The following is a 25,660-nucleotide window of genomic DNA, read 5'->3' as shown; positions in this document are numbered from 1 at the left end:
AAAAAAACATTGTCTTTTTGTTTTACAGTAAATGACAAAATTACAACATATCTATAAATTAAGTTTATTTAGAAAATAAAAATTATCTTTCCCAAGTGCAGCTGTAACAGCTGCAAGACATACATCTCTGGACTCCATTAAAGTACAGAGAGGGACATTTCCTTGATCAGATTTCAAGTTTTACAATGAACTCTGATACAATATGGCGAGGATGGACCTTGGGTTGCACAATTATATAAGAGATAAATATAGTTCTATCCCATTAGTTGCACATAAATACAAATCTAGCAGCAACAGAACAGAGCACAAAACACACAGGACAAATGATTATTAGCTCTGAATATCTTGCGACACCACCAACACTGCTATAGCACACAAGACTGGATAATACATTGCAGTGCATATCCTCTGAAAAACAAATAATCATAACTTAATACAACAACATGTTGCTGGTGAAAAATATAATTTGGGCCCTGACAAAATGTTACTGTCTTGCATTCACTGACTTGACAAATAGGCATAGTAAAATGGCCGCAATAAGTGAATTATAGAGGGTAATTTGGACAGGGGCAAACCATATACGGGTAAATATTTGATATGCAACTTACATCGGCATTGTAGGATGAGAATGTACATAAATGAATTTCCAATATTTAATGGAAGTATATTTAAAGGTCAAATTATTTAAGCACTAGCAATTCATGACAATGGATTCATGGATTGCTTATGGCTTTGCTAGCTTCCATGTCTAGTTTGGACTCTGGACTTGTTAACAAAGAACATTGAATACTGTACACTGAAGGCTAATTTATACTCAGTTTTGCAACACAGTATAAATAAGGCTTTTGTCACAAAGCATTAAGGTTTAGTAACTTTAGTATTTACTTATTAAAGATGCAGTATTTACATAATGGACTGATTGAGCATGACTGGTAAGCAGACAAGTAAGCAGAAGCCCATTCTATTTCCCAGGTAAACCAGTCACTGCATATTAGATACATGATTCCTCAACAATTATAAGAAAACCGCTGTAAACGTGATACTCAAGCTCAAGATGAATTGTGCTCAAACCGTACTTCAAACCTAGCATTGTTAATGTGCTGACTTTTTCCCCAAAGACTACATTACATTGTTTGTCCATTGTTGGCTTTAAATGTTGGTAAAACATACAAATCATGTGTAGTGTGCAACATCTTTAAAAAAACGCATGCATATACCACAAATACTGATAAAAAAATAAAAGAACAAAACTGAGATGTTATTGGCCTGAAACCATTTAAGTGCTATTCACTGATGACTATTAACAGTTGTTCTCTTTTGTGGTAATGGTCACAAGCTGCTTGGCTGCCTTTGCGATGTCATAAGCACACTGGATGACCTGCTGCGTGACGAGCTGCATGTCCGGCGCTGGGCTTCCCTCTGAGGGCACTGCCTTCCTGCATTCATTCTGAAGGCGGTAGGCACTGGAGGTCAACAGGCGCAGGGACCCCCTCACCGTCTCCGAGCGGGGCTTCTAATCACAAAGTCAAAGTCAAACATTTGAATCCAGTTCATGACCTGTGTCACACCTTTCTACCTCTTAAACCAGAAATGCCATTAAACAAATATAAATAGCTGCGTGACAACATTCTACGACAAAGTATAGAAATAGGGCTCAAGTGGTTAAATAAATTGGTTAACTAAAAGTGTTGAAGCCTCTGAAACAACATCTGCGGACCTGAAGCTGAAATAATCAAGCCTCCTGTGATTCCTTCCCTATTACATAAATGAATACATATGGGGTGTGAACAACCAATACAGAATACAGAATTGTATCCCAATTAACATCCTTGAAAAAGGCCAAATTGAAAAAATGTTTTTTGATGAATCCAAAACATTTTAAGCAATATAATAGCAACCTACACTTAAATTAATAAAACAACCTGCTTTTATTTCCTTTTTGTTTTTACCTTGGGAAAGAGGGCAGCCATTTCTGTTACAGCAACATATATTCTTTCTGAGCATGGTATAAAGCTGTGGGGAAAAGAAAATTGCCCATGAAATTGACATAGATCACAGACATGAACGTAAGATAAAACAGAAAATGTATGTTCACACTGTGTGATGAGTCGTTTTAAACAAGCCAAGAATATTGAATGTCATCAATCGCAAAATGCAGCACTAATTACAGCTCACAGCAATCCATGCAATAGGAGTTCCAGATTACCAGTGAGGGGCTATGTCATGGTAATAATAAATCAACAGTCTAATGTTAGCAAACATCAATTTAACAGGGGTAAGAGTATTCAAAAGTGCAGCGCACTATATGACATTAACTTTGTGTAGGCTATGCAAAGAAAGGCAAAACCTACTATGTTGTACCTATGTACCTGGCTTCACTGTACATAAAGCTCTACAATTCATCTATACTACTAACCATAGTCAAAGTAGCAAGGACAATAACTAGAGAGGTTCATGCACTCAGTGGAAAGCATACTGTATCTCTGCCAGGCTGTGTCATCTATGATGTACCTATGACATATGACTCCATAATTGGGCAGGGTTTCAGCCCGATCAGATCACCTTCAACTTGCATTATAAAATAGTTAGTAAAATATTTCAAAACATATTGAAAATGTGGGAAAATGCTTGGAGGTACTTCCTTGGCCTACTGGCAGCATGCACAAGAAATGTGGGGCTGATCAGTCAAGCGGTTTGTGAGCATAGCCCGGATAGACAAACAACCAAAATCTCACCCCTTGCTCTCGGACTAGAGGAGATAATGATCTAAGAATTCCAGTAATCTCTGTGTATTTGTCTGTCTTTCGTTCAGCTTCACTGATTGGTTGAAACACATCCCAAGTTGGCGTTTCATACATGTCTGATGATAATAATAATATAATAATAATAATGATGGAAAGTAAGCATGAAACGGAATGCTTTTAGGCACTTTAGTATCTTCACAATATTCTCCGGGTAAGCATTTGGCTGTACAAAACAGAAAAAGAGGCAGTCAGTAGGTGAGGTAGAACAATAGACAGGCAGGACAGAAAACCAATAGGTGAGAGAAAACAAAACTGTGCCTGGGAGGCAGGGACAGAGGCCAGAGTACCAGGAGGCAGGGTCAGGGGGCCGGAGGCTGAGCGGCTGGAAGGGAGCGGGGGCCTTCTCAGCCCAAGGCACCAGGGTGCTGAAACATCCCAGACTGTGCCTGAGCCGACGCACACCCTCGCGCTCGCATCTTCTGCTCGCCAGGGTGAGGGACAGGGGCCACCACAGCAAAGTAATAGAAAACCAGAAGCAGAGGAGTGGAAGTGGAATGAGGGAGAAGAGTAACATAAAAAGAGAACAGGAAAAAGGGGAAATGGTAGGAAATGAAACTACTCAACAGAACAATGAAAAAAATGCCAATGGGGAAGTAAGTATGGGACTATGAGAAGCAAGGAAGTGAAAGTACAAATATCTTGAGTGAGTTGAAAGGCGGAACATTATTTCCGGATTCTGACCTGTCATGCTTGTTCTCCTGAGCGGCACGCAGAAGCTCTTGTATGTTCTTGGTGATTTGCTCTGTCTTGCGGATGACATCCTCTGTGCTGGGAAGTGTGGGGTCAGGCTCTTGCTCCAGATCATCCAGCTCAGGGATAGAGCTGCCCTCTCCTAGCCAGCCACAGCTTCTTAGTCTCCCTCTCCTACTTAGACTGCCCATAGAAATAGAAAAGATTTGTACACTCTACCAATCTCAGCCTAAAGAAAAAACTAAAACAAACCAATAACTTTATATTAAGTTTTTTCAAATGAAGAATCTTACCCCGACTCATCCATCTCAGAATCATTGAATGCATTGTCATAATCGCTGTCTGGCATACTGCCCTGCTTCTCAAACTTTGAAGCCTAGAACCAACAGAGGAGAGAAAGAATGATAAAATGTGCCTGTTGCAAATGTCCAGTGCCATTGACGATGTTTAGAAGAAAGCAGCGTTGCTGGAATCATCATTTCAATGCAAAGTGTTAACTTCAGAGAAGAAATGCAGACTTTCAGTGTGACATATTACACCTCGTGTTTATGGCATCGTGGACAATAAAGAGTATATGACAATGACAAATTTGCCATTCAACAACTTTGCATGAAACAAGCAATAAAGCAATGAAGCAAGAATAAAGAATCTGCAAGCAGCTTTTAAAATGTAATCATCAGTGTTAGTGAAGACAATATCCAGGGTTCAATAGTTTTCACACCCCTCACTGGCAATGTCTTGTATGAAATAAGTCTGAATTGCTTGAAATCATAATCAGATCAGGGTAATGGCTGGTACTGATACTATGACTGACAGTCCTTGTCCCTTTTATGCCCATATATGGAGATCCCTGATGTCATTAGTATATCCCCATAACCTGTATATTGGCATAGCCATCTATGGGCATATTGGTCAGGTCAGATCAGATCGGCAGCTCTGGCTTATCCAAACAACTCAGCGGCGGGAACCGCACTCCCTTGAGTTCTTGCGAATGCGCGCAACGAGTTTGAAGTCGGTCAGTACCATATATACACATGACCATATATGGGCATATCGATCGGATCTGTGGCTCCGGACAACCGGATCTCCCATATGCCTATGTATGGGCATATCGGGTTTGTTAATGGCTTGCCTATATATGGGCGTAACAGTTTTTTTATGGTTATGTCTGAGTCAGAGTGACGTGGCTGTTGTCCTGCCTACATATGGGCGTATCGGCTTTGTCAGAGTGACGTGGCCGTGGCCCCCCTCCTCTACAAACCCACTAGTCAACATTTTATCAGAATCATGACACGTCACTTTCCCCCTACTGTAATCCAAGGTAGATAAAAGTAGAGTTATAGTAGTCATAAATTGAGGTGCAAGTCACGACTCCGATGAATTCAGGACTAATTACTCAGAGAGACAAACAGAACAACAAATCAACACATATTTGCATGTACTGCACAAAATAGCAGCCATTCATCCTCAAGTGGGATGGCGCTCACTGTGACGTTAGATTACACAGTGATTTGAGAGTTCTGAGCAGATACACATACTGTAGACTCAGGATTGCATATCCAAAGAGGAAGCCGAGACAAACAAGAAATTAATTTAAACCACATATATACATACCCTTTCAATACAAGTCCTAAAGCGCTCAAAAACAATCGTCCTCCTGTATGTAGTAAAGTTTTCAAGGCTGCATGCGCACCCTTGCTTCGGACAACAAACGATTGTGACGATGTAATTGACATGTACACATTTTGACATGTCTTTCCTCTGTATCTATATATCCAATAACCAATCTCTTTGGACAGGGATCACCCTAGATGAACACATGGACTGAGTGTTACTAGAGGAGGTGAGAGCATGCTGGTTGAAGCTTGCTGTGCAAGATGGCCATGTTCTGGTTAGAGATGGGGATCTTAGTGTTGGAGTGCTAGTGATGTGGGCTCAAGAATTTTCTTTATTGACAGACACTACTTACAGACATTTAATTCAAATTATTTTAAAATACAAATTTGGTCGTCTTTCTTTTTCAGTGGCAGGGGTTTGGCATAGTGTCGGCAACAGTATGTAATGATGTAAACCTCAGCCAATACACAGGATTCTTATGGATAAAAAATAAGAATTAACATCATTGTGCCACATCACAAGTGCACTCGTCTACCCAGATGTCAGTGCTTGGGCAGAGCTGTTGCATTTGCAAATAACACACAATTCTCTTTCTGTAGCAGTCACAATGTTGATGATGGAAGTATGCATCAGGGGGTGAATGCAGCCCATGGAGGAGAGGGTTTGGTTCATGCAAGTAAGGAGTAGCATGGAAGGGAGTGGAAATGGAACAAATGACAAGGGTCTCTCAGTGGATTCGCTGCATCCCACCAGGCTGGGACCAAGTGAATAGGTACTTAACCTTTTGAGCACTTTCGTCCTTCGACCAAGACAGGGTGGATGGAAATGAGGGGAGGGATGAAGAGGTGGTCACAAAAGCGCCCCTTTCCGTCTAAAGACAGGGTTCAAATCACATTTTAAGGAGACAAAGTAAAAATGAGGACAAACTTATGTAGTGCTCCCAAGAAACATTGTGACACAACAGTATGTGACACAAGTAGCCTTGGGTAGATTACACCTTAGCCATGCCTGTACTGGGCACACTGTAAAGTTTGTAAACAGAAATAATAGAAGATATATTTTCACAATAAACAAATAAAATCCAGGGTTCTATAGTGCTACTCATGCTAGCTCAAACATTGACAAACAAACAGCACATGTATATGATATTGAAAGCAGGGAAATGGTTTACAATAATGTTTCACTACAAGCATATATTTTATGCTCATTGGTAAAATGTTAGAACAGACATCATCCGTTGTTCAATTCCACACAAGTTTGTATCAAAGACCCAAATGTAGCGCAAGCTAAAAGTACTCCAGTAGTACCCACGCATAGGTACCTTTGTTTCTAATGTAATGTATAGAGGTGAGAGAATGACCGACCTTGTTAGTTTGTTGTTTAGTACAAAAACACAGCACATTTGTATGGTATGTTTAATGCTGAATGACATGATACATAGTACAAATCAAAGTATATAATTAATTCAAGCTCAGCATGACAGCTCTTTCTAAGCTAACCCTGTTTATTCTCATAAACAAACAGAACCCCATTGACACCAGATTTACAGAGAATTGGTCCCATGAGAGCCCAAGCAGTGGACATCATGGAATGAGACTAGCTGTGTGTTGTTTGCTCATCGCATTGCACTTTCTGATCACTGTGGCTTATTACTGAGAAGACAAATACCCGATGGCAAATTACTATGAAGGTAAAGGAATTGGGGGGGGGGGGGGACGTTTGCAGACAGATTGGATAGATGTGAGGAAAAGCTTGGAAATGGAGAGGAAATGGCAAAGAAAGGCAGGGTGCAGGTCTTACTTACATGAGGTGGGAAAGGTTGTAGGGTGGGGATACCCTCCTCTGCGTAGGGAGTTTCCCCCTTGGGGAGATAGGCCTTCAGACCTGAGCCAGTCTCATACATAGACATGGTCCGGCTGGACCGTGCAGACTGCCGGCGTTTCAGGGCTGAGGGGCTGGAGGGATCAGGGTAGTCTGAACCGCTGGGGACCTGATAGATATTGGGTGTGACCTGCCGCCTGAGAGAGGTGTTCTCGTTTTGCAGAGATTGCAGCTGGAAGAGAGGGGTCAGCAATACACTAAGAGGTGCTGTCAGCAAAGCAAGCGTTTTTCCTACACTGGTCATTCTATCTTAATAGCATTTGCCCAAAGTTTCTCTATATAGTCACATAACATCTGACAGTCTTGAACTGCCGGCACACAACAAAAATCATGGAAAGCTGCAAAATCTTTTTTCAACCTTTTCTCCCTATATCGGTCCACACTAATGTTCAATATAAGGTGGTAACATTTCTGTGTACACACTCTGTGTCTCAGAGGTCGGCTGCGGATAGCTAAATGACTAAATCATAGGAATAACATGAATTCTTCCCCTGGGTAGATTCTCTCTTCAAATTAACATTTAACATGATAATGGGAACTGCATTCATTCTCTTCCTGGAATGTTAATATTTACCATAATTTGCACTTTCCTAGATTTGATTCTCGGCTTAGGACCTATGTTGCATGATTTCCCTGACTTGGCTGTCAAACTTCAATCAATGCCCTATCTTAATAAAGCTATCTAAATTTCACCACATGAAAATGTTAGCTATTAACATAAATGCACCCATACTGTCACTGTGTCAAAGTTGTTTTCACCTCCATAAAGTTTCTTGATGAAACTATCAAAGAATTTTCAGATGTTCATGTTCACAAATATCTACTGTTCAAAACAATCATAATTATAATAATAATAATAATAATGGGTGAATACAATTTTAGTGTAGATTTGCTCTTCTAAGATGTGAAGCAAGGGGTAAGCAAGCAAAAGGTTGTGGCACAGGCAGGCAAAAGAGCTGCAATCTATCTACCAAAGATGTGCATGAAAGATGAGTACATTAGATTAGAGGCATTCAAGAAGTCAGGAAGATGATATGAAATTTGATCATATCAGGATACATTTTTGATAGCCATACAATAGCACAGATGAAGAAGAAGTGGCCTAATTTGCCACAGTCGGGCAAGTAAAATACTCAAATTACCAATATGCTTTAGCCACAAACCTATGCCATGATTGACTGACATAAATTGGAGAGAAATGCGTAAATTGTAAATTAAACCTATGCTAATTCATGATATAGCAAAAAAGAGATGCTGTGCAACAATAACACTCAACAAAAATGACATATTTTCAAGGGGAAACTTTTTTCAGTTGAAAATATGTCATTTTGGTGTAGTGACACATCGCATGACTGTCCCTGAGGGCCAATCGTGCAAAAGAGTCCTGTTTAAGTAAAAATCTAAATAAATCCAGGCGTAATTTGAATTGATTGACTTTTGAAACACTCTCTGATTGTCATAACAATAGTCAGTCAGTGGTGTTTGGAGTACTTCATTTGTTCCAACCCACCCTTGTTTTTGAGAGCTTGGTGAGGTCTATGAGACAATGCCAAACCACACAGCTAAATCACATACTGGATGTCTACAAGAGAGTGCTGGCAAGACTTTTCATATTCAACCACTTGAGTATTAGAGAGAGACCATATATCATCTTATTACCAAATCCAGCCTAAATTTAAGTAATTTTCTGACAAAAAAATTAAACATAAAAAGGAAATAACAAATCTCACATCACTGATTGGAACCCATTACCAAATAATTTAACTTTAAGGTGCTTATCACATGAGCAAATGACAACATCTATATCAGAAGAAATTGTCATTTGAGGTCTTTAGGGTTAAGCAAGCTATAGGATACTAGATTCTCATAATTAATCCATTCCAAAAGAATATTTAAAAAAGAAATTAAATGACAAAATGTATACTCAGCTGTGAAGGCTATGTTTTCAAGCACAGTAGAGCGACATGACCTCTTAAAATGAAAGCACCCCAAAGATTTACCCAAACACAACCATGTGCAGAAAGACACTCTGACCCTCTCCTTAGACACGCTGAACTATAATTGATACTGCAATGGTTACTCATACGAGTTGTGTTAGTTAATATACACACTACGTTATTTCATGCTTATTATTCAAACATGCTTGTTAGTACCATGAGATAGCACAGCTTTTACTGTAATACATTTCCTGTATAGAACAGGGTATTAAAATGTTTCCCCAATCAGAATTGTAGTAAGAATGCATTTCTTCTTCACAAATTAAAAAACAAAACAAAAACAAAACAGAATGCTCCAGCCACCATTCAAACTTTGAGATGTAACATGCTGGCCGAAACAGAAGGTGGACCAACAGGGGGTGACAGCAGCCTGGCCCTGGAGCAGAGCATTCCCAGTCAGGTGGCCAGGCCTCATTACAACCCACACAGGCTGTGCTTTCCCCGCCAGAGGGAGATCACATTGGACAGGAGAAGAGCTCTGCTGACCGCTGTGTCCCTCCCTCAGTCCGGCCATTGGTGTTAGTTATCTTATTGGTGCAGTTCTGTGGATACCTTTTTCTGCATCAGCCTCAACTCATCGCTCAGGTTGCTGTTGACTTTCATAAGCTGCTGGATCTTGACTTCTGAGGCCGTAAGTGCATTTTTCACATCCATGAAGTCCTGCACGGTGACAGGTCCGTCTGATAAGTCCGAGTCGAGGCTCTGTTGGGAAGGATGTGTGGGAAACAGTAGAGACATCCGACATGAGATAGGAGTGACATTGGCAACTAGAAAAGGTGTTCCTCAGAGCACAGGTCTCAGGTAGGTTATTAGTGGGCTAGCAATGTTCGTAATTCAGTCATGACTAGCCCTAATGTGTACCGATTTGCGTGATACTTGGACAAAATGTGTGGGAGTAATATTTAAAAAAATGTTTCAAAAATCTGCCTTCTGGTGGCGCTATTGTAGGCAAATATGAAAAGGGTTGCATGTCTTCCTCGTCCTTTCACGGCAATTGGACGCTGTGTTAATGATTTGAGGCATTTTGTTCAAAGCAAACCACCCCTGCAATCTTTAGATGCCAATCTTAGCCAATCAGGATGGAATATGAAAAATCTGACAGATCCGTCTTGATCACATGACTATAGTATAGATGCCAATCTTAGCCAATCAGGATGGAATATGAAAAATCAGACAGATCTGTCTTGATCACATGACTATAGAGATAATGTTTACCGATTTGCGTGATGTTTGGACAAACTCTGTAGGAGTAATATCAAAACATTTGTAAAACAGTCTCGGCCACGCCTTCGGCCTGGCGGAGACAATAACTGTTTTGTGCGTCCTTTTGAAACGAGTAGCTTTTATCTTATTTTGTTGGATTTTGTCAACTACCTTGGTCCTATCTCCTTTGCTTGAAGGTTGTTCTTGATCTGTATCCTCATCAGAGGCCACACTATCATAATCAGGCTGGTCGTTGTCCTGGCCTTCGCTTCCACGTCTCATACCCACATTCCTCAGGATAAGATCAACATTGTCTGGAATCAGGGAAAAGCAAAAACAAGAAAAAGAAGAGTTATATCATTATACCAGTCAAGTCATACTTTGATCAAAATATCAATATGACACTGACCTTTGGGGCTAGCGACTGAATTCCCTTGCTGTCTCCGTTTAGCGTCACTTAAAATGTCAATAACAAGAGTTGCAAATTCATGTGCATTGAATCTTGCGAGTTTTTGCCGTCCCTAAATTAAAGGAAAAAAAGTTACTTCACATCATACAGCAAACTTCAAGGTGAATGTGTAAACCTGTGATAATTGAGACACAAAATAAGAGGACTGTATTTTCTCAACACAGAGCACAATGAATGGTTTTACAGTGGAGATACAGTAAGTTAAGGTTGTGTGAGGTCAACTTACTTGGTTTCGTGTTGATGAATATTCTGGGTTCACAGGAAGGAAAGGGACCACAGTCGTCTCTGTCACTAGGGTGCTGTGGTTCTGCGTAGCTAACCATACTACACACAACAGGGGAGCATTCAGAGGTCATATCTGCAATATGCAATCTATTTTGGTAGCTTTTAACCACTTAAGCCCTATGCATATACTTTGTTGATCGGTGTCCACCATGGGTCTATACTTGGTCCCGACCATTTTCCCCTCAACATCTCTTCACCAAAAGCAGCCTATCTTAAAGCTCACAACGTGTCGCAATACGGTGCACTGTGACCTCGTAAATCTGCTATTTTCTGTGACTGTTCACCTATTTTGGCCAAATGTTCACCTATAACGACATGCCCAGAATAGGGATACTAGGGTTCAGGTGGCTAAATACCAATGTGAAGTGATGATGACACTAACAAATTTTCAAAGGGTGGGCAAATGTCTTACCTGCATCAGTCTCCCTTCTGTCCACCTCATCATACACATCCATGGCCAACTCCTCAAATAAATGATTACTGAGCTACGCAACAAATAAAGACGAACAGACAGACAGTCAGGAGTGGGTCAGTCTCATTTCATGAAATGTGTGTATAATTGATGATTAATTTAAATACTGCAACACTTACAGACTGCAGTTTCTTCTTCGCAGCCTTTGCCAGTTCTGATAAATCCAAACTGCTAAAAATGGTGGAAATAAGAAAATAGAAAGAAAATACCATAAAAACGTATAAACTTCTGCTAACAAAAGTCAAAAAGATCAAATCACTATTTGCTCCATAATACTTACATATTCCTTATCCATTTAGAGAGCAATAAAGAAGAAGAAATCTAATTTTATTCTAAAAGAACAATGCTACTGTATAATGAACTGCAGTACAATGCTGTGACTCTACAATAATTAAATGAGAGTGGACTGACATTATAGTTCAATCATTTACAACAATTACAGAGCAGTTGTGTGGTGTATATGAGCTACTTCAGTCTCTTTCCTCACAACTAGATAATGGATGCTACGCCAAGACCACAAGCATGTCAGAACAGGTCCCAGAGCAAGAGTACAACCATAAACAACTGCAACAAAGCCACTCCACAGTTTTGAAGGGTTGATTCAAGTTAAAATCATCCACCTTAAGTCCTCAACTTTAAAAGGTGATCACTTGACTGTGGCTACTCATATTCTTACCTGTCAGCCATTTGTGGAACAATGAAGTGCTGGCCAGTTTTATGATCTGAAACAAAAAATGATGCAATGGATGACTACAATCACACTATGCTGATTGTTTATTTAACAACAGTTGATTACTTGTCATAATCATGTCTAAACAATGTACCATCTACAGTAAAAGTAGCATGAACCAATTGTCTGTAAAGCTTTTGTGTGCAGATGCAAAGATTAGTTTTTTCTTTAACCTGCAGGGAGCCACACGTGTGGGCTTTATCTTGAAATGTTGACAGGTAAGTTGCCAGTCACAAGAAAGTATACAAGAACAATTATTTGCTATATCTGTCTGACAATTGTCTGCTTACCTGGCTTTCTTCCACAGAGATAGAATGCCAGTCTGTCAGTGAGCTCATACTGGATCTCAACCAGCCTATCTGCCAGGTCATGGTGTCCAGCTTGCCTAAAAAGAATACACAGTATCAATAAGTTATTACTTCCAAGGTGTAATTACAGGCATGTAAAATCTCATGTTTTAAAGATTTAAGATTTATTTGGGGGTGGATATGTCTCCCATTAACCTTGCATAGTCAATAGGAGTTTTGCCGTTGGTGTCTGGGGCTCCTGGGTCTGCACCATAAACTGTCAGTAGCTCAGCTTGAGATACCTGACCTGCCTTTGCAGCCACATGCAGGGGCGTGTTCCCTTTTTCCTTGAGGAAAAAAAAGAAGAAATCTTCAGAGGGGCCATTTGAAATCCGAAAATGTAGATTGTGTACATGCCTAACACAAAAAGGTTAAGTAGTGAGTGAGCCTTACTGGGTGAAAAAAATTTGCTTGGGCTCCCAGTGATAGCAGCCTCAAGCATGTCTCGAGATTCCCAGTCCGTACACTTGAGTGTAGTTGCTTGGAGAGAAAAAACAATAACAAAATTAACCTCTGACTATCTGCATGTTTGAAGCAAAGCTGTTCACTAAAGGTCCTTACACACCGGGAGGATTCTTTTTTTTGTTCGATTAATTTGCAAACATTTGTTTTCAAAGTGTTGTGTACATTTTCTGAATGAAGTAGATTTTTCACCATGAATAAAAGCCACACCCTGTTTGAATGAGGAATCACCTACAGTATATGAATAGTTTCATGCGAAATATTAGCTGACAACTTTTCGCAGTGTTTATTCCTCACGCCCCCCCTGGTGTGTAAATGACCTTTAGAGCAGTGGTTTTCAAACGTTTTCATGTCAAGGACCCCCACATTAATATGTATTTGGCCGTGGACCCCCCTTCTGAAAATATTTTGTGCCAGGGACCCCTAAACAAGATTTATGTAGTTGAAAATGTTATGTTTGAAAAATATTCCAAATTCTTTCAAGATGTCTAGAAAATAGCAGCCCTACAAGCTCACAATGCACCAAATTGAGAGAGCATGTAGTTCGGCTATTTTCAAATAGCGATGTATATAGGGTTTAAGTGGTTAAACTGATTTTTGTCACTACATTAACTGAATTTGCTGGGGACCCCCTGGAACCTGCTCAAGGACCCCTGGACTTAAATAATGATTTAGAAAGGAGCCTTTTCTCCTCACCTTGCTTAAATCCTTGGCTGTGCAGCTGTCCTCCTCTCTGCATGGCATGCGATGGACAAATGCTAACATTTGATATTTGGCCTTTATAAATTCTGTTTTGTTTGGACTTTTGAGGCAACATGAAACAGAAGAAACAGAAAGAGCAGGAAGTGAGCCATTAGCCAGAGGCACATTGACATTTAATGTTCAACGAGTTTCTGTTCAACAATTCAACATGACGATCTATGTGATACATGATTGTTTTCAAACAATTATGACTCACTGCACTTTGTCCTGAGGATTGGCCTTTCGCTTTCCACTCATCACAGATGAAGGGTCCAAAAGAGAGTGCTCCCATATTGAATTTGCACCATTGCTGTATAACGTTTGCACCATCTGATTTAAATAGGAGTGATGAAACAATTAATGTGTGTCGCATTTGATTTAGACAGCCAATTGGCTGTGAAGGACAATAATCCTACAATACATGTGCTCAGCTGCTCCTCGGCTGTGGAATGCCCTCCCTGACCATCTGAGAGCACCACACTCTTAAAAGGAGATTAAATACCTTTCTTTTGACAAGGCATTTGCCTAGATGGACTGATTGTGTTGATTGAGTGATACCATGCATGTTTTTTTTCTTAACTGTGTATAGCTGACCTTTGATCTGAATTGTATTTATTTCACCGTTTTATTATTGTCTCCGCCAGGAGACATTGTTTTCACTTTCCACATGTCAAGCTAACATTGGTCAAGCCTCACGTGACACGTGACAATACGGTGAAATAGTGTGATCTGATTGGCTAGTGACGTATAGCGGCCTATAAATACATGTGTCACTTTGAAAGAGTCTTAGCCTCTTTCAAAGTGAGGTAAGACAGGAATAATCACGAAATGGCTGAGAAATGGCGGATACTGTAACAATTGGATAGGACACTTACACAGACAGGACAGATAGGACACTTACATAGGACACTTACATAGACAGGACGGATAGGACACTTATACAGACAGGACGGATAGGACACTTATACAGACAGGACGGATAGGACACTTATACAGACAGGACGGATAGAAAAAAAAGTCATTGCGACCTCTCATTCGCTTGTTATACGCCATTGAAAATGGCATGTCTCGCCAAAAACAGACAGGACGGATAGGACAGTTATACAGACGGATAGGACACTTGTGTCATGTTACTATGACACAGTAACATGTTCTATTTTTTGTAAGAATTAGAACATAAGAAGTAGAACATTCCCAACATTCCCAAGTCTGCTGGCGGAGACTTGTGCTCCGAGGAGCACTTTTTCTAGTTATTATTGTTTTTGCTTTAATATGTAGCACTTTGAGATTTGGTTCAAATATAAAGTGCGTTACAAATAAAATGTATTATTATCATTATTATTATGATGTGAGAAATCTCTGTCCGTGGGACTGTAAGTTCACCTATCTCGAGAACCGTTCGACCGACCGACTTCAAACGACCCGGGGGAGTGCCGTGCCTGGCCTCGAGTCGGTCGGATAGGCGCTTGTCCAATCTCAAAATCTGGGCTTCCCAGAATCGGTCCTACTCGACAAGACAGACAGTAGCTACACAGTAAACACAGTTTTAATTAAACTCCCCATATAAGCTACGGCCATTTGTGCCTGACTAATTTTCCGCCATTATGCGTTTTCTTCTAAACCTACTTTTTGCTGCTACTCCTACAAATTTTGTCCAACACTCACGCAAATCGGTATACATTCTCTCTGGACTCATGCGGTCAAGATGGATCAGTCAACTACGATTTGCTTCCAAAATTTGCGGGCCCTGGGTAGGTAACCCGGCCTGCCAGACCGGTCACCTGCACTCAGAGAAGCATACTTTTCTTGTTTTAGTAGTTTTTTTGACGACACCTCTTGTAGCTCTGTTGTCATTACAGCGTTTGTCTATACAGAAGTACTGCTCAAAAATGTATGCTGCAGTGTCCTAGCGCCCGGGAATATATTAATGTTTATTAACGTTACAATACAGAAACAAATACATTTACAGTACATTTCCTTTACCTACGTCAATTTGGCGCAAGTGTCTGCCCCAGCCACTCTCGCCAAAATGATGTAGGCACTGGAAATGTTCCGGAAATAATAAAACAATTGTTTTAGTGTGCACTGTGCAGAGAAGTTACTATTAATTCATTTCTAATACTTAATATACTAGTATATTAAGTAATAGTTACTAGTAGTATAGGAATATACTACTAGTTACTATTAGTTAATATAAAACTCAAAATAAAAGTTTGGAAACTTAACTCTGTCGATTATTTCTCCCCTTCAATAATATCAATTGGTATTGCATTGGTATCGTTGATTAGTCACCTAATTACAACGAGGTATAACTATAATGTATAAGGATCGTGCAATCGTGGAATGAGCAACACAGCTAAGCGTATGGGTAGCGCCCCCCAAAACATATGCCCAAGTCCCCGCTTTGTTTCGGCTGCCTTCTTCTGAAGAAGGCAGTTAGCTGCAACACAAGCAGCAACACTGCCCCCATGGAAAGATGCCACGTTTGCCCCTTCAGGATAAGGCCTTTGCAATAGGGCAAGTGGAAGTTGGTGTTCCGTTACGCAGAGTGGCAGCATTATATGGTGTCAGCCGTGGTACCATTTCCAAACTTAGGACCAAGTTCAGTGAGACCGGTGAAGTCAAAGACAGACCGCGTGGCCGTCCCAGGAAGACAGCACCCCAAGAAGACCGGTTCCTCACCCTTGCTTGACTGAGGAACCACAGGCTTTTTTTCCTGCCAGAGATTTACAGGCAAGATTTGCACAACGGTACCACAGACAGATCTCTGTCAAAGTTGCAGGATCCATGCTCAGGTGGCACACACCTGCCAGGTCTCTCAAAACGAGAGCGATTACCAACAGAAGCATATTGCCGGGGGAGGTAAAAACACCTTTACCTCGTTGTAAAGTTGACTAATCAAACGATAACAACGATATATAATACAATACCAATTGTTATTATTGAAGGGGAGAAATAATCGACGGAAGTTTCGAACCTTTTTTGAGGAGTATACTTGTGCAAGATGATATTAAAAAAACTTGTTTAAACAAAAAAGTTACACAGTATAACTTTAAACGAATGTGTATTTTTACACAAAAAACACCCTCACACAAAAAAGATAATTATGATGGGGCTCTTACTTGTAGCTGCGTGGGAGGCCAAGGTGTGTGTGTCAGGTGTCGGACTTGGGAGCTGTGTCTGCCCAGACTACGATGAACACTACAGCACTCATCACAAATCAACACGCCCCTGTTCACTGAGGCCCAGCGAGGTTCTGAGGAGGAGGAGAAAGGGTAACGCACCAAAGGCATTTGCACATCAACACTGGTTAATATTGACAATGGTTGATGTTTGATGTAGTGTGGATAATAAGCAGACAGCACACTACATGAAAACACCTCTGTTTGAATTAACTCCATCTGCATTGTCTGACAGTTTAAACTTCAGGTCCACAAATCAGTTGGCTTCTGACTTCATTGTGAGTTGTGACTGTTTTTTTTTCTCTGTTCACATAACTATTATTTAAATCTCTGGTGTTGGCATTGGAAGACCATTTCACTTATTGTCTCAGCTAAAATCAATTCAATTTCTATGTCCTCACTAACACACAGAGGATAGCAATTTCAATTATACCCTTGGAATCTATCTGCCTTAGGTCTAGCTGACTTAGCCAGCTCAGATCACTGCAGATAAAGCAACCCGTATACAGGCTAATGTAACATGAACAGTGAACACAACCTCAATCGCAGACACTGCTGACTGCAACATTCAGGCTAGACCAATATTAAGGCTATTATTATCACAATATGCCTAGAGGAAGCACTGAGGGCACATATACTGTAGCTGATACAAGCTTGACCAAGAAGCAAGCCTAAACTACACTGTAAGTAGTAGTAATAGTAGACATAATAGTAGGTATAGTCCCAGGCTTTTAAGCCTTTCCTTGACCCCACTTGTGTAGATTCTGGCTTGCGTTGAACTCAAGTAGAGTGCAAAGGGGAAGTACAGACAAACCGTATTATGATTCTTGGTTTTTTGAAGGCGCTAAGAATCTGAATAATTAATGCAGAGTAACAGCTTCCTCTTTCACGATGCGTTGCGTCATGTTTAATGAAAAATCAGTCATTTTCTACAAGTGGCAACGCTGTGCGCCAGAGCATAAATTAGCCTAAATAGTCTGCGGTTCTGGCTTTCTCAGATGAGGGACAGGGAGGTTTGTTATGCCTCCTATAGTGACATGACAGCTGAGGTGAAAGAGGAACAGCTGCTGGTTAGATTGGGTCACCTGGTGCTGAGGGTCCTGTCTGCCCCTTCCACTCCACTGAGAACTGAGTGCTGACAAGCTTACCACATGCCTCTTTTACTCTTTCCTTAACAAGTGCTGCTTGAATTAATACCACATCCAGAAACTCTAAAAATATTCGAACACAACAACAACTGGTAATAGGCATGGAAGGGCAGACCAGGCCAGCTGGTGTGGAGATTCGTCAGACTTTTTGAGCCAAGATTATTAGAGACAAAGGGGTTACGACAGTAGCTGCCAGCAGCAATTCCCTTGCCTCTAATCATCTCTCTTAGATTACTTACATTCACAAAACATATTTCTGTATCTAAAGACAAGAAAAGAAATGTGTTCAGCATAGCTCTCATCTTTTGTAATTAGTAAACAATTCAATTGCTCAGGATTTTTTTATTTTTTTTAAGTTGGTGGGAAACAGCACTGGTCTGGCACATACAGTATGAATCCGCTACATTCATAGCATCCAGTCAACTCATTCAGCATCCTGTTTTGTTTCCTGTGCACTCAGAAAAACATCACGTCATTCCTGTATAAAAAAGGATTTTATGCAAAGTGTCTTTGACACAATACAACAATGAATCACTTTGCTTTCCCAGAAATGTCTTTAGTAAAGCGCCCAATGATTTCATTTTTAATGTATTATTCGAAAAAAATAGGCTTAGTTCAGACAAGCAATGGAGGATGTGCTACCCCAGCAAAAAAAGTTACTTCTACACTTGCATGTAGAGACTTCCTAGTTCCTACTCTGACTAGGAAGGACAACTTCTAATCAATTGTTATTTCAAAATGATTGGCCTAATGAGATACTATATGCCAACCTGATTTTAGGAAGCAAAGATTGCAAACATCACATTGACTACCTATCCTCAGTACAAGGCCTTATCTGCTTTATAACTCCAAAGTAAGATCATTATCAACTAAAACGAACATCAAACATGGCGAGGAACGAGGAATTCACTCATTTTAGACTTCCATCAGTATGTGAAAGCTGTTGGAAATGAAGTACCTTGAAGGTTAAACCGTTTAACAGAACGTTTGGGCAATGTCTCCCGACTTTACTGTCTGTATAGGTTACTAGCTGACTGTCTTGTATGGGGAAAGGGTCCAATGTTACAACTACTGGGTTTATAAAATTGTACATAATTATGCCAAGTTGCAAGCATTTTAGCTCTGATCTACCGTCCACAGAAACTTTGTTAGCTTCACTGATTTATAGTATGCGTTAGCCATCGAAGATAATGTACTTTAGTTTTTGGACGAGGCTACATGTGTCAACACATAATGTGACACAGTAAAACAAACATGCACAACAGCTGTACAACAGTACTGACCCAACATCAAATGGACATGTCAGTCAGTGTCTTGTCTGCTTTGTTGATACACAGTACATTCCTCAATGTTAATGTAACCTTTTGTAACTATGAGTATACAAATGTAACCAAAGGTAAAGATTTAATTTGGTGACCCACTATTAAAAAGCATAGAGCAAGGGTCTTCAACAGGGGGCCCGGGACCCCTATGGGATCCTCAGAGTTACTACAGGGGGGCTTCCAACTCTTTGTGTGATAGGATTTATATATTTTTATTTTTTACATTAACCACTTGAACCCTAGCATCCTTTTTCTGAGGAGAGCTTTAGCCAAAAATAGCAGATCTACAAGCTCACAAGTTCACAACACCTCGGCTATTTTTGGCAAAGAGGTATGGTGTAGAGGGGGAAAAGAGCAAACCAAGTAAAAAGAAAAAGTTTACTCTACAACACAATTTTATACAATATGTAAAGGGGTTCCCTGCTTCATCTCTCTGTCAGCAAGGGGGTCCTTGGCCTGAACAACGTTGAAGACCCCTGCCATAGAGTTTAAAAACACAGTAAAATCCTGACTGTTTGGCTAACTAACCAACCAGTGGCTACAAGCTAGGAGGAGCGCCCAGTAACGTCAGGCTAAACAGAAAACACAGCTGCAGGGCTGGATGGAGTTACAGCTCTTACCCGGGACACTGCAATCAGCGCAAACCTCGCTGTTTCGTAGGCGTTTAGACATCCTTATCCTGGGTGGAAAGGCCTATTAAAAGGTCAGAAATGAGGATTGCTGTAGCGTATATTCAGCTATTCATTGATGGCTCTCTCTGGCTGCAGGGCTATCTTCCTCCCTCCCTTCCTTCCTTCCTTCCGCGTTAGCTATAGAGCTACAGCTAATTGACCCGTTTCGGATCAAAACAAACGAGCAGCTCCTCCCAAGTATTGTCGAAATGTGTTACCGGCGCCTATAAACACATATTAATTAGACAAAGGCTTGCTTGTTAAGGAAATTAACGGGCTAAACAAGTAGCACCAACAGGCTAACTACAGTAACAGTAGACACTCTCTCCCGTAGTTGAGTTCTCACTCCTATAGCTGCTGGCTGGCTGCAGCAGTCACAGGAGTAACCTACTGTGGACGGAGCTCAGTGTTGCCAGGTTTTGCGAGAGAAACAAGCAACTAGGTCTATGAAAACAAGCCCAAAAGAAGCGAACCCTTCGCCCTTTAAACATTGGTTTAAACAAGCGGAATAGTTTTTGAAACATTTTAATAAATCATTTAAAAATCTTGTATGGGGGTCCCTGGCATAAAATATTTTCAGATTGGGGTTAGGGACAAATACATATTCATTTGGGGATTCTTGACTTGAATATATTTGAGAAACACTGGTTTAAACATTAGGAAGCCCAAATAAGCAACTACACTTTAGAAACAAGCCGAACTAAGCAACTACACTTTAGAAATTATGCCAAAAAAAACGTAACCCGCAACTACCAATATTTACAATCAACTTTACAAAACAAGCCATTACAGACATGGCCACCCTGAGCTCCTTTACAGCAAAGATGGTGGACACACGAAAAGATATGCCACACGGCCGATCTCTTGTTTTACCAGCAGATGGCAAGGCCGGGGAGGCGAGCTTTAAAGGAGTTCTTTGGTAATTGGTTCAGATGTTTTTTCATATTCTGTATATTATTGTTTGTCTTTAAATGTTTCGATGAATTGAATGCACAGGACCTCAATGGAAACAAGCCATAGTGCTTTCTTGGGTTTATCCTTTTTAGCATTCTTTTGTATGGAACTGTAGCCTATACCTATGAGCTTTTTTTTGCAAACTTTTAATGTAAAGTATTCAATCAGTCAATCAATCAACCGCCAACCGGGAAAAAAATGTCTATGCATTTTACCATCTGGTTACAAACTGTTTGTTTTTCAGGAGAGAAGAGTACAAATCACAGAGGACCCCTGGCTTGTATTGGAGATTGCACATAATATGCCAAGCTGAACTCAGTCAGCTGGGTCTGAGAGAAGGGCCTGAAAACTTCCTACACTGCTCCAACCCAGAGCATCCTGACAGACAGTGACAGGGGCCATCTCTATGGAAAATAGCTCTTTGGATCTGTGATTACTGCGAGAAGGTGGTGAGATTGACCAGTGGTGGAAGAAGCACTAAAATGTTTTACTCAAGTACCAATACCACAATGTAGAAATACTCTGTTACATATAAAAGTCCAGTATTCAAAATTGACTTGAGTAAAAGTACAAAAGTATATTTAAAATATGCTTAAGTACTCATTTTGCAGAATGTCACATTTCACAAGTTTCCAAATGTATAAAAATGCTTTGAAAATAGCAGATCTACAAGCTCACAACGCGTCACTTTGCTACACGTTGTGAGCTTGTAGATCGGTTATTTTCAAATAGCCCAAGTATGCATAGGGCTGAAGTGGTTAATCTGCATGTTTTGTTTCTATAAAGTAACTAGTAAGTAAAGTTGTCAAATAATTTTAGCTGAGTAAAAAGTACAATATTTGCCTCTGAGATGTTATGGAGTAGAAGTAAAAGTATTGAAAATTGGAAACACTCCAGTAAAGTAAAAATTACTCAAACGTATAAGCACTTACACTTGAGTAAATGTGCTTACTTTACACCACTGAGATTGACTGCACACAGTGCACAGAGGGAGCTCTTGTTTGAGTAAGACAAAAGGAATGAAGGACAAACACCATCACTGTAACAGACACTGCTGTCACTATGTAAAATGGAAAGCGCTGTTGGTGTCTTACCATGAAAACATTTTTTCCCCTCCCCCCCTTTTTTACAGCCCATGGATTCAAGGCTAACGTTTAGAAAGACCCCCTAAAGGCTGGTCTTTGGTAAGGAAGAAATTGAAGCTGTCTCTATCAATATCAAGAGCCACTATAGATAGGAATGAGGATTTTCTACCAAGCAGACTGGACTCTGGTTTCAGAGTGTGGACAGAGAAAGGACTTATTACCGTTCACCAGTTGCTTGAGGGGGATTCCATTAAATCATTTAAACAGTTGCAGGATAGATTTGGTTTGGATTAAAAATACTTTTACAAATACTTACAGGTGAGAAGCTATCTGCTGTCACATATAAGGACTGGGAGATTTTGAGACAACCGCCAACCTCTTTGGAGCTGTTTTTAATTAGGATAACGGAGGTGAAAAATTATATCTCAAATATATAACTGCTTGCAGTCCATAGTTTCAGGGAACACATTAGAGATTAAATTAAAATGGGAATTGGAAATTACAATGATAATAGAAGATGAGGAGTGGGAAAGGACTTGTGAAGGAGGTCACAAAATCACAAACAGCCCATTGTGGAAAGAATTCAATTGGAAAACAAAAATGAGATATTTCAGAACACCCCTCATGGTATCCAAATTTGATGTAAATACCGAATTATGATGGAGGGACTGCAAGCAAATTGGGGATCATACCCATGTTACTGGAAGGGAATACGCATGGAAGTCCGTGCTATTCTTAATATTACCATTAGACCCAAAAATATATATTATTGGAGTGGTTCTGGAGGGGTTAGTGGACAAACAGAAGGTATATCCTACAAGTTCTTTTGTTGATTGCGGAAAAAATGATTACCCTATCCTGGCTGAGACCTTTACCACCTATGATCAGCCAGTGGCATGAGAGGATATTGAAAATGTATACTATGGAAAAAATGACTGCTAAGCTCCAGATGAAGTAAGATGTGTTTCTAAAAAAAATGGTTAAGACTTTGACAGGGGCCAGTTTGGAGTTGCAGCCTCTGAAGGTAATTCTTTAGGGCAGCTTTGAAAGTGAGTAGGGTTTTACACTCCTTTAGTCCTTTGGCATTCCACATTTTTGTTGTATAGAATGAGAAAGAGTTCATTCCCTTGTTTGTGCCAAATCTGGGTTGAACATGATCTGTGGGGCTGCCTCTGGTGCGTCTGCAGTTCTCTAATTTTTGCACCATCTTTGACCACATACGTAGCGTGGTCGCGTATTCGGAAAACAATGTACGGACTTTATAAGCCAGGAGTGAGTTGGATTTACTGCCGTCCAACACATGGGATCTGGATAGTGGACGCGTCAGGACACAGTGGGATTGGAATGCCGTTTTGTGGCTTGACACGCTGACTATTTAAAATACCATGATGCGAATGGGTCTTGAATTATTTGTATTGTATTCAATCGCTATTGGCTATTCCCACTTAAAAACACAAATGAACAAAACAAAAAGAAACGAACTCACCCTAAAGGCAGCGGCTTCATATATTCTTCACAATGAAACATTTTGTTGTAGTAGCGATATGTGGACAAATGATATGGTTGTTTTGAAGGAGGTCTGAGTCAGCGCGGGGTAAATTAGCAGGCAGTAATGTATACAGACATTATCAATCGATATGTAATGATTACTGTATCTCATGTAGCAAAACTTGTAAATACATTAGCTGTACTGTACACACCATTAACTGCTATTAACTACCTGCTGCCTATGTTGGAGTGACAACACGTCGTACAGTACAGCTTCATAGTTATTAACCAACAAAGCGTCATTGAGGATAGAGCGCCCGGATAGCTCAGTCGGTAGAGCATCAGACTTTTAATCTGAGGGTCCAGGGTTCAAGTCCCTGTTCGGGCGTGCTTTTTCCACTTGATTGGCTTTATTATTAAACGAGGCGCACTTTTCATTACAGTAACGAAATAAGCAATTACAATTTAAAGTAAATTACTTTCCCGTCTTCGCTGGTCCGCTCTCATTCATGTAAACATCCAAATATTTCAAAAGGGCAGGTTTAAACACATGAATTAATCATCCAACCCTATCGTTCGGTCAATATTTGGCGAAGAATCCAGATCTACAAGTTCAACGCGTTGAGACTCAGAGCTTGCCTTTTAGATAGGCAATTTCCGCAATTTCTTGTCTCCGCCAGGCCGAAGGCACGGCCGAGACTATGTTTTGCACTGTCTGTCTGTCTGTCTGTCCGTCCGTCCGTCCGTCCGTCCGTCCGTGTCCGGCACGTTGGCCCGATCGAAGCGAAACTGTATATATACACTCCCTGGATGCCAGAGCAGAACCTCTCCCCCAAATTGTTCAGATTGATTGATTGATTGATTGATGTACTTTATTTAGTAAGACATGAGAACAGTACATGACAGTACATAACAGTACATGGAAGTACAAATTCGCAATACAAGGTCTACTAAACAACTGGATAGCTCAGTTAAGCACGTAGCTTGTTTAAGATGAGATCCCCACGCACACAAATCATGATGACATATAAGAGACAGACAGATATACACACTACTATACAGAATGTCATACAATCAGTTTACAGGTTACTGGTATGAAGGGTGAAAAATATGTACAAAAAAAGAAAGAGAGAGGGGGGGGGGGGGGTAGGTTAGGTTAGGACATGGGGTAGGTTATTGGACAGGGGCCATTTTTGAATTGCAGCCTCCTGAAGGTGTATCTTTAGGGCATTTTTGAAAGTGAGTAGGGTTTTACACTCCTTTACTCTTTTTGGTAGGGCATTCCACATTTTAGATGAATAGCATGAGAAAGAGTTCTTTCCCTTTGTTGTGCCAAATCTGGGTTGAACATGGTTTGTGGAGCTGCCTCTGGTGTTATGATCATGGACTTGATTAACATTTTGGAAGTATTTTGACAAATACAGGGGGATCCCAATGTTGTGGTGTATCTTGAAGACCAGGCCCATAGCAAGTTGCTGTACTCTGTCCTCAACCCTAAGCCATCCAATCCTAGCAAAATGGGCATGGGTTAGATGGGTTTTGTAATTGAGGCCAAGAAGTAGCCTTACAAGTTTGTTTTGGGATGTTTGGAGCCTTGTTTTTAGGGCCTTGGAGGTGTTGTGATACCATGAAGTGCATGCATAATCATAATGACCTTGTATGAGGGCCCCTACAAGAATCTTCAGAGTATTCTTACTGACTTTACGAACAAGCCTCCACATCCTCCGTGTTATTTTGTGGACCTTTTTGATCGTCTTTTCAGCGTTTTTGTCACCTGAGAGGTTTGCCTCCAAGATGGAACCCAGGTAGGTAATTTCCTCCTTTCTTGTGATAACATTTTCACCCACTTTGACCGTGAAACTCTCAGCCTTTCTAAGGTTAGGGTTGGACCCAAAGAGGATGGATTCAGTTTTACCCAGGTGTAATGAGAGTTTGTTGTCGGAGAGCCAGATGCAGATCTTGTTGAGTTCAGTGCTGAGAGTTTTCTCAACCTGCAGCCTGTCCCTGTCCGAGACCAGCAGAGCCGAGTCATCTGCGAACAGGAACAGTTTGCAGTCGCAAGCTGAAGACATATCATTCACATATATCAGGAACAGTAGTGGTCCTAGTATG

The 25,660-nt window shown here is 40.6% G+C and overlaps 1 protein-coding gene across 7 annotated transcripts; it reads right to left on the bottom strand.

Moving 5' to 3' along the window:
* Positions 1 to 62: 62 nt before the first annotated feature.
* git2a (G protein-coupled receptor kinase interacting ArfGAP 2a) lies at positions 63 to 20,396 on the bottom strand. Of its 7 annotated transcripts, XM_084054204.1 has the most exons (21): positions 19,971 to 20,396; positions 16,821 to 16,954; positions 13,916 to 14,028; positions 13,654 to 13,759; positions 12,889 to 12,975; positions 12,652 to 12,782; positions 12,439 to 12,533; positions 12,095 to 12,140; positions 11,538 to 11,589; positions 11,359 to 11,431; positions 10,888 to 10,985; positions 10,602 to 10,713; positions 10,364 to 10,506; positions 9,542 to 9,691; positions 6,916 to 7,164; positions 5,893 to 5,982; positions 3,788 to 3,870; positions 3,486 to 3,677; positions 3,092 to 3,223; positions 1,950 to 2,013; positions 63 to 1,513 (listed from the first exon to the last, which is right to left on the bottom strand). In XM_084054204.1, exons 1-21 carry the CDS (start codon positions 20,020 to 20,022, stop codon positions 1,301 to 1,303), a joined length of 2,415 nt encoding a protein of 804 aa, XP_083910330.1. In that variant the 5' UTR covers positions 20,023 to 20,396; the 3' UTR covers positions 63 to 1,300. The 7 variants fall into 7 exon arrangements, with proteins under 7 accessions (XP_083910330.1, XP_083910332.1, XP_083910331.1 ...); XM_084054206.1 differs by lacking the exon at positions 3,092 to 3,223; XM_084054205.1 differs by lacking the exon at positions 5,893 to 5,982.
* Positions 20,397 to 25,660: the final 5,264 nt, after the last annotated feature.

This window comes from Gymnoscopelus microlampas, assembly GCF_963454915.1.
Source record: "Gymnoscopelus microlampas genome assembly, chromosome: 4".
NCBI lineage: Eukaryota > Metazoa > Chordata > Actinopteri > Myctophiformes > Myctophidae > Gymnoscopelus > Gymnoscopelus microlampas.
This window is presented reverse-complemented; position numbering and strand designations above follow the sequence as displayed.

Excerpts from the sequence above, each read along its gene's own strand:
- git2a (XM_084054204.1), bottom strand. The coding sequence starts at position 20,022 with ATGTCTAAACGCCTACGAAACAGCGAGGTTTGCGCTGATTGCAGTGTC. Across the intron at positions 9,692-10,363 it reads GCAAAGGAGATAGGACCAAG|AGCCTCGACTCGGACTTATC; the intron begins GTAGTTGACAAA and ends CCTTCCCAACAG. Across the intron at positions 3,678-3,787 it reads TCTGAGATGGATGAGTCGGG|TCTAAGTAGGAGAGGGAGAC; the intron begins GTAAGATTCTTC and ends TTCTATGGGCAG.